This window comes from Eubalaena glacialis, chromosome 14 (assembly GCF_028564815.1).
Source record: "Eubalaena glacialis isolate mEubGla1 chromosome 14, mEubGla1.1.hap2.+ XY, whole genome shotgun sequence".
Taxonomy (NCBI): Eukaryota; Metazoa; Chordata; class Mammalia; order Artiodactyla; family Balaenidae; genus Eubalaena; species Eubalaena glacialis.
In genome coordinates, this window is record NC_083729.1 from 772,149 (window position 1) to 786,686 (window position 14,538).

Genomic DNA, 14,538 nt, shown 5'->3' on the forward strand with positions numbered 1-14,538 from the left:
TTGTTCCTTCACTGCACTCAGCCCGGCCGCCAGACTGGTGTTGGGTGTTCAGGTTAGAGTTTGCGTTTCCAGTGTCTCCTTGAGATGCAGTGTTTCTGTCTCAGAAGAAAGATCTAAGTGATGAAAACTCGAAGTGCAGAGTCGTGGAACCGTTCCAGCAGACTTAATTGTATTAAATATCAAATATTAAATTGTATTAAATATCAAAACAAACGTGTTTAAAACAAAGCATCAGGTATGGAAGGAATGAACTCTGCATAGTCCTAAAGGCAGGGTCTGTGTGGTTTTACTGCACAGAAGAGGCGCCGGCAGTTTTCACGAGGTGGCCTGATGTCACGGTTCAGACTGTGGTTGTGGAACCAGACTCTGAGCTCTTTCTGTTTGGGGTGTGCGTGCACGTGTGTGCCTGTGTGTGGGTGTGCGTGCAGGTGTGTGTATGTGTGCGTGCACGTGTGTGCCTGGGTGTGGGTGTGGGTGTTCGTGTGCCTTTCCAGGCCCTGTGACCTTGGGTAAATTGACTGATCTGCATGAGCCCTAGTTTCCTCATCTATAAAATGGTAACAATAATAATAACAATAATAAGACACAATAATAACGGGGTTATTGTGAAGGTTGAAACCAGCATAGTTTAGAAAGTATTTTGCACAGCGCTCATCACAAAGCCAGGATCAATAAAGGCCAACTAGCTATTTTTATCATTTATTATAAATGTCATTGTTAGTAATATATGTGTTGTCGTTTTTTGCCTCTCCAAAATTTATTAATTTTTTGACTTTAAATGTTTACATAGGAGTCTAAAAAAGGCAGTATATTTTGTTAAAAGGACATAAGAATTCATTGCACATCATTGGCCTCTTTAAAAGGAGTAGTCAAAAAATGGAAATAAGACAGGTACAGAGTTTTGTTTTCTTATGTTTCATACTTTCTTGAGTTTATCATTTACTCATTTTTGTGCTTCCATAAAATCAATAGCATAATATTAGCTAGAAAACATTGACAGGAGGCTCCCTGGGAGGTAGAATTTAAGCATCTTGTGGACCAGGGAATTATTACAAATTATTACCAAGATCACTGCCAGATGTCCACAGGAAGTGGAAAGTATGAGGACCAGAGACGGCATTTTTCTGCTCTTGGGAAATAAGAAGGTGTTGGCTGTCTTTGTGTTTACAGCTCAGGGGTCAGTCCAGGCTCACGTGCACTGGCCCGTCCACAGTCACGGAGGCTTGTTCACAGCTGTGCAGTCAGCGTGGTTTCCTTCTGCAGTTGTGGGACTGGTTCACAGGCTCCCCATTTCCCTCTAACTGGGAACTAGATAACTTCCCTACGTTTCCTGTTCCCAGTCGCCACGGACCGCCCGCCGTCTGCAGGGTGTCCACACTGCACACCAGCACCAGGAGGTGTCCCTGGGGAGACCCGGGCAGTTCTGGGGTTCCAAGATGGGGTCCCGCACCGCTGCCTGGAGAAGCACTCACCCTTCCTGGTGTCGGCCACCCGAGCCCCATCTAAATGTCCCCTAAGAACTTGCAAATATTGAATCTCCACCATGGAACTTGTGCAGGAAACATTCCTTAACCACCATTTAGTGCCACGTGCTACAAAGGGGAAGAAACCTCCTTTCTATCATCTAAGTGTTTGTATTCTAGCAAACAATTAAATTGGAAGAAAAAGTTAGATGTCCAAAATCTGTAAAGTGTTACGGTTCAAGGGCGAGAAGGACCATCGGACTTGGAGGACGCAGCTTGTTAGAAGGGCCTTTGGGAAGAAGAGATGCAGCTCTGAAGGACACGGAGCACCCACGCACGTGAAGAGCAGGAGTCGCTGGCAGTGTGGGGGCTTTCCTCACACACACACGTGCACGTGTGCGCACGCCCCTGGCCGGGCTGGGAGGACAGCGGTTTCTATATCAGCGGGCAGTGGGCATTGGAGGTGGGAGCCTTTTCCATCGTGCTGCGTGTTCTCCAGCGTTTATTCACGCGACAAGTATTCTAGCATGCCTGCTCCGCGCAGCACTGCCGTAGATGCTGCAGGGTGAGGGTGTGAAATGAGCAAACCCAGGAGTCCGTGCTCTCTGGAAGCTTCCCGTCCGGCAGGAAACGCAGGCAGGAAACAGACGTAAGATCAGACCAGCGGGGAGACCTGGATGAGGTGGTTTTATCTCCGCTTTCTTTCAGTGGGATCCCCGGGAGGGGCTCCGCCATCTGGCTATGGCGCAGCCCACGTGGGACCCTCTGCCCTCACATCTCTCAAGCCCCTGCTCCATGATGGGCGAGGGGCTCGGAGGACTCGGACCTGGTCTCAGGATGGTGATCGGGGTGACAGAGGAGGACAAGTTGGCCTTTGGGGCAACACGGAGGGGAAGTTATCTTTCTTTCCTGGACTTGCTGGACTTCTGTTGTGCCTGGAATCTTCCAGGAATAGTGACTTTTTAATAAACAAACTGATACAGGGAGAAGGGTGCCTGCATTTAAATTGGGTCTCTTTGTTACTATTTAACATGGAGTCCTTAGAGATGCCGCTGCATGGTGGGGAAGCAGAAAGAAAATATTTCTCTGGCTTCCATGAAAAAATAACACACATGCCACAGAGGCAGGCTTGAAATGTGACATGTGAATGACAGTTGGGAGATTTTTTTCAAATTCTGAGGAATATACACGTTTTTCTCTCATTTTGTCTAGTGAATGTTCATAATTCTCAACATGAGTAAAATAGACAGACACCGACCCTGCAGCTTCCAGAGCAGGAGGGCTTCAAGGTCATCAGAGCAGAGATGCTGTGTGCAGTCAGTCCTCCCTGGATGCTGTCCAGGTATAAAGGGTCAGGATTGGCCGGAACCTGGGGGCCTGGATGGCCGTGAGCCATGACTCGTGGGTAAGAGGTTCTGTGGGTCATTTTGGAAGCTCGAGTGTTTTCGTTCCTTAAAAAACACACAACGTGTTAAAAAGATGATTTATAAACTTTGAGTTCTTTTTCTCCAATGTTGAAGCTTTGAGGGGCAATTAAGAATGCTCGGTACTTGGAGCCCGATTTGGGTCATGCTGGAATTCCACGGCACAGCTGAGGTAGGTGTTGGAAGGTTGTCTGTCACCATAGGATGCGGACGTGGGATGCAGACAGGTGTCCAGCGTTAGGGCTGTAAAATAACTAAGATGTGCTGTGAGGTCACCGGCAGCCTCCAGCAGCTGGCCTGGTAAAGGTACCGATGCAGAGCGTCTCAGGAGGGCCTGTGGGAGAGTCTGGGCAGGGCTGGGGGGCTCGGGTCTGCAGGGGCGAGAGGGGAGCCAGCCCTGGTGCTGTCGTCTGAGGAGAAGTGGGGAGCGGGGGTGAAGGGGCAGGAAGAGAAGATGCAGACCCCTCCTCCTCCAAAGGCAGTGCAGACTCAACATTGAACTTTCAGTTCCTCAATCTCCTAATAAGTTAAGATACACGTACTTTGAACCTTATTGGAGTAGATTTCTTTTGCTTAGCCAGGAACTGTGAATTGATTCATTCCCTACAGTATGAAACTGTCTTAGCAGTTTTCTCTTTGAAAATCAAAAATCCTCTCAGGGCTCGAGGGAATCCTGGAAGCAGGTAGGCTTTCCAAAAGCACGGGCAGGGTCAGTTCTTCCCTGGCCCTTGATAATGGTGTCTGGGACTTGGCTTGGTTTCTACCCAGGAAACTCATGCACCAAATACTCTGCCTTCTCTGGGTGTAGGTTTTACTGCTGATTTTTAAAAGCTGACATGTGACCTCACAGAGCACGCTGAGTCCCGAGCAGCGAGTGCTCTGGGATTTCTAGTTCTGACTGTGACCTTGACCATAGGATTAAAATCCTGAGAATCCTGAGCAAATGCCATGACCGTAGAACCATGAGGCAGGATCCACCTGTGGACGAGGGAGGGACGTTGTAGGGGAGCCTGAACACCGCGCATGTGAAAAGCTGAGAAAATAAAACCTCAGAGTCAATCAGGAGACATGAATGTTCATCCATCGTTTGGGCATACACTCACAGAGTTTGTATCATTGACTCTAATTAATATGACTTTTGTACAATAAGCCAAAGTGGGAATTTGTTTTCATACTTTGTTGGTATGTTGGCGTCTATCATCAGCATTCATGCCAACACTTTCACCGTTTCTGCTCATATAATGTTTAATTTGTATTGCTTTGCTTGACAGATAACCTCACTGGTAGCAATGTTTGTATAGGATCTGTGGGTTTGGTATAACCATATTTACGTTACCCCACTTGTTTCTCCCAATATTTCCATTTGTGGTATAATTGGCATTTCAAGGCCCGTTGTGTAGACAAGGATCTTAAAGGTTAGGCATCTAGCTTGTCTCACAGAGCTGAAGCATGAACATGCTGGTATTCAAAACGCATCCCTTTTCCTCAGAGAGCTGACTGTCCACACCCTCTGCATGGGCTTTTGTAGACGCTCTTTATCAGACTGAGAACACTCCCCTTTAGTCTTTTAGTTTGTTGAGTGTTTTCTAGCATGAAAGCATTTTGGATTTTGTCAAGTGCTTTTTCTGCATCTGTTGAGATGATTGTGTGATTTTTTTTTTTTTATTCTGTTGCTATGATGTATAACATTTCCAAATGTCAAACTGACCTTGAATTCCTGGGGTAAATCCCATTGATGATGGTATATAATTCTTAATAGATGTTCCTGGATTGAGTTTACTAGTATTTCATGGAGGATATTTGCATCCATATTCAAAACAGATATTGGTCTGTAGTTTTCTTGTGATGACTTGTGGTTTTGGTATTAAGGTTGTATTGGCCTCATAAACTAATTTGGGAAATGTTCTGTTCTATTTTGGGGAGAGTTTGTGAATAATCGTTATTAATTCTTCTCTGAATATTTAGTAGAACTCAGTGGTAAAGCCATCTGGGCCTCAGCTTTTCTATGTGGTTAGTTTTTTGGTTAAAAATTCAATTTCTAAACTTGTAATATTGTCTATTCAGATTTATTCCTGAATCAACTTTGGTAGTTTGTATTTTCTAGGATTTCATCTAATTTATCTCATTTATTGGTATACAATTGTTCAAGGATTCCTTTATAATCCTTTTTGTTTCTGTAATATTGATGGTAATATCTCCACTTTCACCTCTTATTCTAGTATTTTGAGTCTTCTTTCTTTTTTCTTGGTCAGTATAGCTAAAAGTTTGTCCATTTTGCTGTTCTTTTTGAAGAACCAGATTTTGGTTACATTGATTTTCTCTGTTGTTTTTCTCTTCCCTGCTTCATTAATTCCAGCTCTAATCTTCATTATTTTCTTCCTTCTGCTTTCTTTATTTGTATGTATATACTACATATATATATATGTATATACACGTATATATTTAAAATCATTAAAGAAATGTAAATGCTTAATTAGAAGATATTCACATACTATAAAAGAAAGCAGGGAAAGAGGAACAGAGGAACAAAAAAGATTTGAGACACATAGAAAATGAAAAGTAAAATGGCAGACATAAATCTAACTATCCCAATAATAAAATTATATTTGAATGATTGAATAATCCAGTTAAAAGGTGAAGATTTTCAAACTGAGTAGAAAAAATAAGATCCAACTGTATTCTGTCTTCAAGAGACACACTTTGGATTCAGAGATACGAATAGATTGAAAATAAAAGATGGGAAAAAATATACAAACAGCAAACCCAAGGATGGAGTAGCTATACTAATATCATAGAAAATAGAATTTAAAACGGAAAATGTTATTAGAAATAAAGAGGGACATTTAAAAAAGATGAATGTTTAATCCATCAGGAAGATATAACAATTATAAATATATATGCACCTAAAAACAGAACACCAAAATACATGAAACTAAAACTAACAGTATTGAAAGGCGAAATGAACAATTCAACAATAATAGTCAGAGGCTTCAATACACCAGTTTTAATAGTGTATGGAAAAACCAGGCAGAACATCAGGAAGAAAATAGAAGACTTGAACAACACTATAAACCAAATAGATATGGCAACATTTGGAGAAACCTCCATGCAGTAACAGGAGACTTTTTCTTCATTTTCTAGTTTGAGTGTCAGAGGTTCTGACAGTTTCTCTTCACTCCTTCTTCTGTCTCTTACTTGGATTGCATAAACTCTATTGATCTGTCTTCAAGTTTGCTAATTCTTTGTCAGTTGAAACCTACTATCGAGCCTCTCTAGTAAAATTTTTTTCCATTATTATACTTTTTCACCCTAATACACTCATTTGCTTCCTTTTGTAGCTACTGTCTCTTTACTGATATTCTGTATTTGAAGTGACGTTGTCATTGTACCTTTACTTCTTTAAGCAAGATTTCCTCTAGTTTCTTGGACATGTTTATAATGACCGTTTTGAAGTCCTTCTGCTTGATGTGACGTCTGGTCACCTCGCAGACACCTTCCGTGCCTGCTTTTCCCCAGGCCGCGCGTCGCACTGTCCTGTCTCCAGCAGCTCCGGGTGCAGGTCCTCCCCCCGCACCCCTACCTGCGGTTTCTTATTTGTTTATTGTTTAGTGACCGGCTGGATCATTTTAGTGAAGTCTGGGTACCGCTCTCCCCCCAGTCCTGTTAAGCCTGAGGTCGGTTTCTTTCTGTGACCACATCCGGCTGTTGAACTTCACTCATTTCCAGCTGATTGGTCTGTTATTTTCAGCCAAGCTTTGTGGTGTAAATGGATCGGCAGAATATTCCAGTCAAATCTGGGTTCCTTTGAAGAACTAGCTCCTGGGGTCGGTGTCTGAGATTTGTTCTGACCCCAGGAGAGCTCCTTCCAGCTGTTTTATTCCCAGGTTTTCTCCTGAAAACTAGCCGGCCAACAGTTCAGCCTGTGTTCGTTTAATTTATGAAACTCTAATTGCCTTTCACCGAAACTTCCACAGTTTTTGAAGTGCCCATGACCTTGAACTTCTCCACAGTCTACTGCAAATGAAGTCACTTCCTGTGGAAATTGACCAGGAGCTGTAGGTTTTGTGGCCTGTCCCTCACCCCCTCCCCAGGTAAAATTTCTGAGCCAGGGCTCTGGCGCAGGGTGCGGGGACAATGACACACTTGTCTGTAAATGAACCTTATGTTCTGATTCAAGCAGTGCTAATTAGGGTGGGAATGACACCTAGTCAGGGATATCTACTTATAAAAAAGACAGAAGGACTGTTTAATCAGAGAAACTCTGGGTGGTAGATTTGGCCCAAGAACATGCAGGGCTGTTTTATAATGTCTTTACTTCCTTCTCCCGCTCTTGTATCCTTTCCCGTATGAAACCATGATTGAACCCACATCTGAAAGACTATTAAAACATACTTTAGCGTGAACCTTGTTTAAAAAAAAGTTTGTTTTGTTATTTTTAGCCTTTCAGTTGTCTTCTTAAGGACATGGAGACATAAGCTGCATGGGTTAGTGTGCATTTTTCTTAAGAGAAAACGAACAGACCAGACGTGTAAGTGACATTCTTTTGTTGTAACTGTTGTGTTAGTCAGTTCAGGCTGCCTTAGCAAAATACCAGATTGGGGGGGGCGGGGGGGGGATGGCGCTTAAACAACAGCAATTTATTTTCTCGCAGTTCTGGAGGCTGGAAGTCCAAGATCAAAGTTCCAGAGAGTTGTGTCTGGTGAGCGCTCTTTTCCTGGCTCGCTGACGGCTGTCTTCTCACTGTGTCCTCACGTGGAACAGAGTTCTGGGGCCTCTTCTTATAGGGACCCCAGTCCTGTTGGATCAGGCCCACCCTTCTGACCTCACTTAAGCTTCTTTCCTTAGAGGTCCCATCTCCACATAGACCCACGCTGGGGACTAGGGCTTTAACATGTAGGTTTTGGGGAACACACACATCAGTCTATAGCAATAGTTATATGGAAATTATCTCTGGGAAAAAAGGCTTGCATGATAGGGGAGAAGTACTGAATTAGAGACAGTGATGTCGCCATTATGAATAATTTCCCATGGGTGGGTTTGTGGCAGGTTGATTCTCATGGTTAAAAATAAAGGAGAACCAACTTCTTCCAAAGCTCTGTTGTAAATCAGAAGTATACGTGTGGTCCTAAAATACCATCGACGCTGAGGAATGGTGGTGTTTGACCTGCTCCATCATCACTGGGTCAGGAGCCTTCAGTACCATGATAAGTGGTCTCCGAAAGAATCACTGCTAAGGACCCCACAAAACAGTAACTCCAGCACTGCTCTAAGAGCAAGTGTATTTCCTACAGGAGCTGCCTTTCATGTGTTTATTAGATTAGAAATAGGGATTTCAGCGTTTTGAACTTAATTTCAGTAAACCTACCTAAGATACGGAGACGGGTTAGGCTGTGCCCACGGCTGTGAGCTGCGTTTCCCGCGGTGACTGCAGGTCGGTGCTGAGCAGGGCTGAGTGGGCGCCGCCTTCTCCCGGTCCTGGGGCATCGGATCCCAGGGCCCTCCTTCCAGCATCTCCTGTCGTCCTCCTGCAGGTCCAGTGCATTTGAGGTGCAGGCCCTGGATGGGGCGAGCTCGGGAATCCTTTGGTTTTACACCGCCCAGGAGAGCGCCGACTGGCTGAGGGCCGTGTCTGCCAACATCAGCGACCTGACGCTGCAAAATGTGAGCACGGAGACTTTCCACGGTCCCTATTTTTGCTTTTTAATCCACGAAAATAATTATGATTTTTTGTTATTTATGATGAATCCTAAAACAGTTGGCAATAACATTAAACAGAAGAACATGTGCTTTTTTTCCAACATAACAAAGCTTTGACTAAAAAAGTTAAAGATTAAGGCATCTAAAAGTTTCCTGGTATAAGAGTGTAGACTGAATCAAACCTCTGGACACTTCACCGCTGGTTCCCTCTCTCCCTCTCTTCCTTTCCACTCACCTACACAGAAATATTTGTGTGCATGTAATTTTATATATACTCTATCCAAATGCATTGATGTAATGTGACGTTTTTATTTGGGGAACCCAGTTGGGTTAAAGATGTAATTCTCCAAAACATTAAGGAAACTTATAAAGAGGCACCTCCACCACAAATATCCCTTCTCAGTGGCTCACCGCAGGCACCCAAGAAAGAAAAAGCGCTCTGTCTCTTTGAATGATCTGTTTGATGATCAAGGTCAATATGAAACTTCAAAATGAAACAATAAAACCAGATGGGGTGAGAGTAAAACATGAATAAAGTACTCAGTTCCCTAAAGCAACCGCTGTATCCCGGCAGTAAGTTGACGGCCACAGCCGCGGGAGGCTCATGCAAGGACCAGCCCTTGGCCCGAGGAGGCCGTGGACCCGTTTCCTTGTTCTCAGTCCCTGCGGGTGACTTGCCCCGTTGTCCACATTTGCACCCCAGGGCCTGCTCTGGCCCAGGGCAGCTGGTGGCAGGAGGCGCCCGGGGGTCTGGATGCACACGGCGTAGCCAGCCAGGCTCAGGCCCCACAGCAGCCCTGTTCTTCCTCTCACACCTGCCTCGTTCCTGGAAACGACTAAACAGAGGTCGCCTGAGCACTTGGAAATATCAGGGAAGCAGCAATGCGAGATTTCTATTCCAAAGACCTCAGAGGCTCTCAGCTACATAGGCGGTGCCAGACCCTCTCTAAGACCTCAGTTTTCCAACTTGACATTTTGAATTCCAAAGGTATCTGGATGGATAAAAGGAAAAGAAAAAACCAGGTGGTGGTAGCTTGATATTGGCAGACATGCATGGTTCTAGATGAATCTCACACATTGTAGCTACTGGGCAGAGCAGAGGGAAGGAAACGCAAACGCTTTAGGGCCGGAATTGTGGATTCAAAGCCACTTTCCAACTGGGTAGTCTTGACCTTGTTATTATTCTGGACCTTCATTTCCTCACTGGTTAAATTTTGCAGTATTGCTGGGAGAATCAAGGAAGGAGGAGCAAATCTGAACTGTGAAAACTATAATTACCTACGAGCATGTAGTACAGAAATCATTTTCCCCAGTTTTTTCAGATGTGGAAATTTAAGCATCCGCTGCCCCAGAGCTTCACTTAGTAAAGAGCTGATGCTTGAAACATAGCATCGGTATTGCTAGTCTTGGGTTTTCTGTTATGAGAGTCGTTGCCAGACATCTGTACGTGCTCTGGTTTGGTTTTCAGGTAAGAAATACCTCATAAAGGAAACGTTTCATTCAGGGACACTTCATGCAGCTAATTAAATTCAGTTGCCAGTTAGGTTGAAAAATTATGACATCAATACACTTGTCATACTGACTCCTTGCTTCCCTCTCTCTACAGATGAAAATGGCAAATAAATGCTGTTCTTCTTGTGACCAGGTAGGATTTGTGGGTTTTGTGTTGATTATACAATGTCCCCGAAGGGAGCCTCTTTCTGTTTTTGAAATTTGGTTTGGAAATTTTGACAGGAAAGCATTAGCACATCGGACTGAAGCCAGGATGCTCACCCTCAGGGTTAACTCCAGAAAGCTACTCGTTTGTCCTGCAAATAGTGTAGGAGGAATCGTTCTGACCTGAGTGCGCCGCCGTGTTATCAGTGATCCATCGGCAGTTACATTTTCTAAGGAATCGTGATTAAATGATAACCTAGATATGATTGTTTAAGCTTAGAGGGGTTTGACGGCTGAGGCACACCTGTGTAATTTGGAGTCTTCAGCATCGTGTGATTTTCTTAGATCACATCCTCGTTCAGGAAGTTTCACTCTGGGAGGCTTTGGGCAGCTGCTATTGCAGGGGGGAAGGAAGCACCCCACCCCTGCGCCCCGTGCTGGCCTTTACTCACCTTTACTCACCTTTACTCACCTTTACTCACCTTTACTGAGGCCGCGTGTTCTGGTGGTGGTAGCCCCGCGTCTTCAGGAGCCCTCGGCTCATTCCTTCTGAGAGCAAAGGCCAACCTGTAATATGCCCGGTTTTCTAGTTCAAGGACTGCTCATTTACTAGGTCTGTAAGTACTTAGCTGTGTATCAGGTAAATACACTTTGAAGTCACTACATTATTTTTCTATTTCCTTTTTGATAAAGTCATAGTTCAAGCTGTAAGTGTGAACTTTTTAAAATGTACAGCTTCTTAGCTTTCTGGTTGTGTCTTTCATAGGTCTGAGGCAGTATACGTTGTAGGCTCAAGTTAAGCAAACTAAAGGAATGTGTTCAGTTTGCTTTAAATAGCACTTAGAGACGCTCTTTACATAGTGCTGAGTGATAAAATTTGCGTTAAAATGGAAGGCATTCAGGAGAGTAAGTACCTGCCAATCAAGTGTTTCCTGAAAAAGATAGGAATTTAGGACCATGTTTTAAGTTAAACCCCTCTAGTCAACATTTTTAAATTAGATAAGAAACACTAAGAAAGGTTCTTCTAACTTTTATTTGTTGTAATGTTTTTCTAAATTATGAACAGCTATTTTTGTTTATATAGCTAAATGAGGGTGGTCAGCTATTTAATGAGTAATAGTCCCATAAATGTCTTCAAATTAATGTAGGACTCATTTCATATTCTTACACATAAAACACAGCTTTTCTGCTGTACTTAGTGTTTCTAAGACAGAAGTTTCTCTTGGACTTTTACCCTGAGGACACACCTCCCCACACTTAAAGCCTGTCTTCTCTGGATTTATTTACCAAAGCTGGTGGGACAATAGACCAAATTGGTGTTTTTGTCTCCAAGAATAATTTGCCATTTGAAATTGGATTTCTGTTGGCACAAGCAAAACTAGCAAAGTGTCCCGGGGGATCCTTTTTGTCGTGAATCAGAGACTCTTCCAAGACTGATACCAAAAATCAGCCTCTGTACACGGGCACCGAATTGAATCTCAGAGACAGAGTTCTGGTAAAGTAGGAAAGAAGAGCTTTATTGCTTTGCCTGGCAAAGCGGGCCACAGCGGGCTAATGCCCTCAAAACTGTGTGTCCTGACCTGGAGGGGGTAGTGAGGAGTCTTATAGTCAAGAGGCAGGGTTGCTGGTAAGGATCAGGGTGCCTGCAGGGCTTGCATTCCTTCAATCCGGAGATCATCTGGCGTCAGGTGGTCTGTGATGGGCTTCTGTGGTTCTCAAGGTTTCCGAACTATGACCTTCTCTCTGGAGTGAAGAATACTAACATCTTCCATTTGTTGGGGGTTTTAGTTCTGCAGAGGAGCTCAAAGACATTGTTATGTGTATCCCTTGAGGGAGAACCAGGGCCCTGCCCTAAGGCTGCACTATTGTTTCCTGACTGCCCCTCCCTTGTCTCTGCAGCCCCTCCCTTCCCTGATTAGCAACTGTTTGAACCTGCCCTTTGGAATGCAGGGAAGGTCGTGGGGGCTGAATGCAGCCTATTTCCTACAAACAGGAAACAGGGAGCACAGAAAGGCTTCCATGCCCAGGAGCCCCACGGGCCCTGCTCCGTTTCAGGACCACAGGAGAGAGTGCCCTGCAGGTGGAGCCCTTCTTCAGCTTCTCCATGTCCTGTCACAGAGGGGAGTCGCCCTGTCCCCGACTTCCCAAACAGATCATGCATGGTCAGTGGTTTGGGAACAGTCACGTGCAGGCACACGTGAATGCCCATTACACTGAGACTTGAGCAGCTGTCACAGGACTTGAACTTGACGCATTTGGAACATACTCCGCGTTTTTGCGGCTGTACATGACTGCCTGGCCAGCTGGAAAGAGCACTAGTCTGGAAACCAAAGCGTGTTTTGTTTTGTTTTGAAATTTAACTCCTCTATCACTGAATCACAAGAGAGAATCAAGAAGTGAGGTTCAGGGAAAGTTAAAACTATCTGAGGAGCAAAACGCCCAACACAAAGGACATGAAATGAATTATGGTTCAAAGGCCTCCGAGGCAGTGGAGTGATTTCGCTTTGGTTTTATCTTAGTGAAATTTTGTTGCATATGAAGCCACGTTTGTGTGATGGTCAGTCTTGGTGACCTTAGGTGAATCAAACCTGGATTCTAATCCCACCTAATCCCTTCTCTGGTGGTGCAGTTGGAACACATTAACACCTGAGCCCTAGTTTCTTAATCTATAAGACAAGAAAGTTGCAAAGGGTAATCTAAAGTCTTTTTTTAACCTTAAAATTTCTATATAACTTTGAATTTACTTAAGGGCTTGAATTTGTTTATCTGGAAAGAAACATCAGAGACAAGCCTCACTATGTGAGGTTGTAAAAGAACTAACCCCTGCCCCAATTTGCCGAGTTTTCAGTAGAGGATGCTTTCACATTTTCTCCAAAAACTAAACATTTTGTATGCATTATAGGAGTTTAGATTTATGGTGTTGGGCCCTATTTAAAAACAGGAAGGATTTTTTTCTCATTTTGAACAATTATTGATTTTGGTATGTAGCAAAACATAATGTTGAATAAATAAGAAAAAAGTAAAGATATTGACAACCACTGAAATTGACAAAAAAAAGAAAACAGAATTAGAAGGATAATACAAAAGGCATAAGTATAGATTTTTAGACTTTTATATCTGGTAAGTAAAATGACTGTATTATTTGTGATTCCAACTGGGACACTTCTTTCTGGGATGGAGACTGACCTAAAAGTAACACTAAGACAACAGGAGTAGCTTTAGAATCATCCCAGGAAAACCAGGACATGTGTCCACCCTGCGAAAACAGCAAGAATCTATTTTCCAAAATAAATTTCTTCCCAAAAACCTGAATTAAAGGAAATACGGGTACCTTAATCACCAAATCCAAAAGAGGCTTAAATAATTCAAGTTATTCTAGCGTTTGCTGTGAAAAGGAACAGAGCAGTTGTACAATTATTATCTGACGGACAGGTAGGTGTTCATAAAATTATACATTTCTTGGATTATGTAATAAGCCATAGAAAATTCATAATGTAAAATTTAAAATTAGCTTCCCTTAAAATTATTTATGAACTGCATATACCTAAAAAAGGTTCCTAAAGCAGCCAATGTTTCCAGTAATAGCTAAGCGACAACTTATTTCTTTGCTAATTAATATAGGCAGAATTAAATTACATATGGAATTTCATTCACTTCACATCTGATTTATAGACGTTTCAGGTTATTAACAATCTGTATGTTTCCATCTTGGCCAGAAAAGGAGTTCCTAGTTCGCTTCTCAATATGTAACTCCTGTTGGATGCTGTGCCCAGCACTGAATTAACCAGATGTGGGAAGGAGAAGCAGCAAAATGAGACACTGCCCCCGCCCTGGAGGAGGAGGAAGATGGCAGGACCGAGGAGGGGTGGGCTCCACAACCAGTGTCTGTCTCCAGAGAAACAGGGCAACTCTCAGGCTGAGTGAGAATCAGATGGAAAATCTGTCCCTTGACAAACTGTCCTCACAAAAGAACGCTTGCTGCTGCTGTGCTAGAAAAAGAATCCCAGCTTCTCCATTTCAGCCTAGAAGTTACACTTTCAGCTTTCTACTCACCCTTGACCAGTCTATAATGTGAATCTAATCTACCCATCCATCCATCATATCTATCTACCTGTCTGCCTATCTGTCATCTATCCATCTATCTACCTATCTATCATCTAGCTAGCTAGCTAGCTACCTATCATCTATCTATCTATATCTATCTATCAATCATCTATCTATCATCTAACTATCTATCATCTATCATCTATCTATCATCTATCTATCATCTATCATCTATATACCTTATCATTAGCTAT

The 14,538-nt window shown here is 43.3% G+C and overlaps 1 protein-coding gene across 5 annotated transcripts in view; it reads left to right on the plus strand.

The window, feature by feature from the left end:
• The window catches only part of SNTG2 (syntrophin gamma 2), a 215,332-nt gene that overhangs the window by 155,951 nt on the left and 44,843 nt on the right, over window positions 1-14,538 (plus strand). For all 5 annotated transcript variants that reach the window (XM_061211245.1, XM_061211246.1, XM_061211244.1 and 2 more), the window contains 2 exons: window positions 8,419-8,548; window positions 10,191-10,229. In XM_061211245.1, coding sequence (XP_061067228.1) covers window positions 8,419-8,548; window positions 10,191-10,229 — 169 coding nt within the window. The remainder of the gene's footprint in view (window positions 1-8,418; window positions 8,549-10,190; window positions 10,230-14,538) is intronic.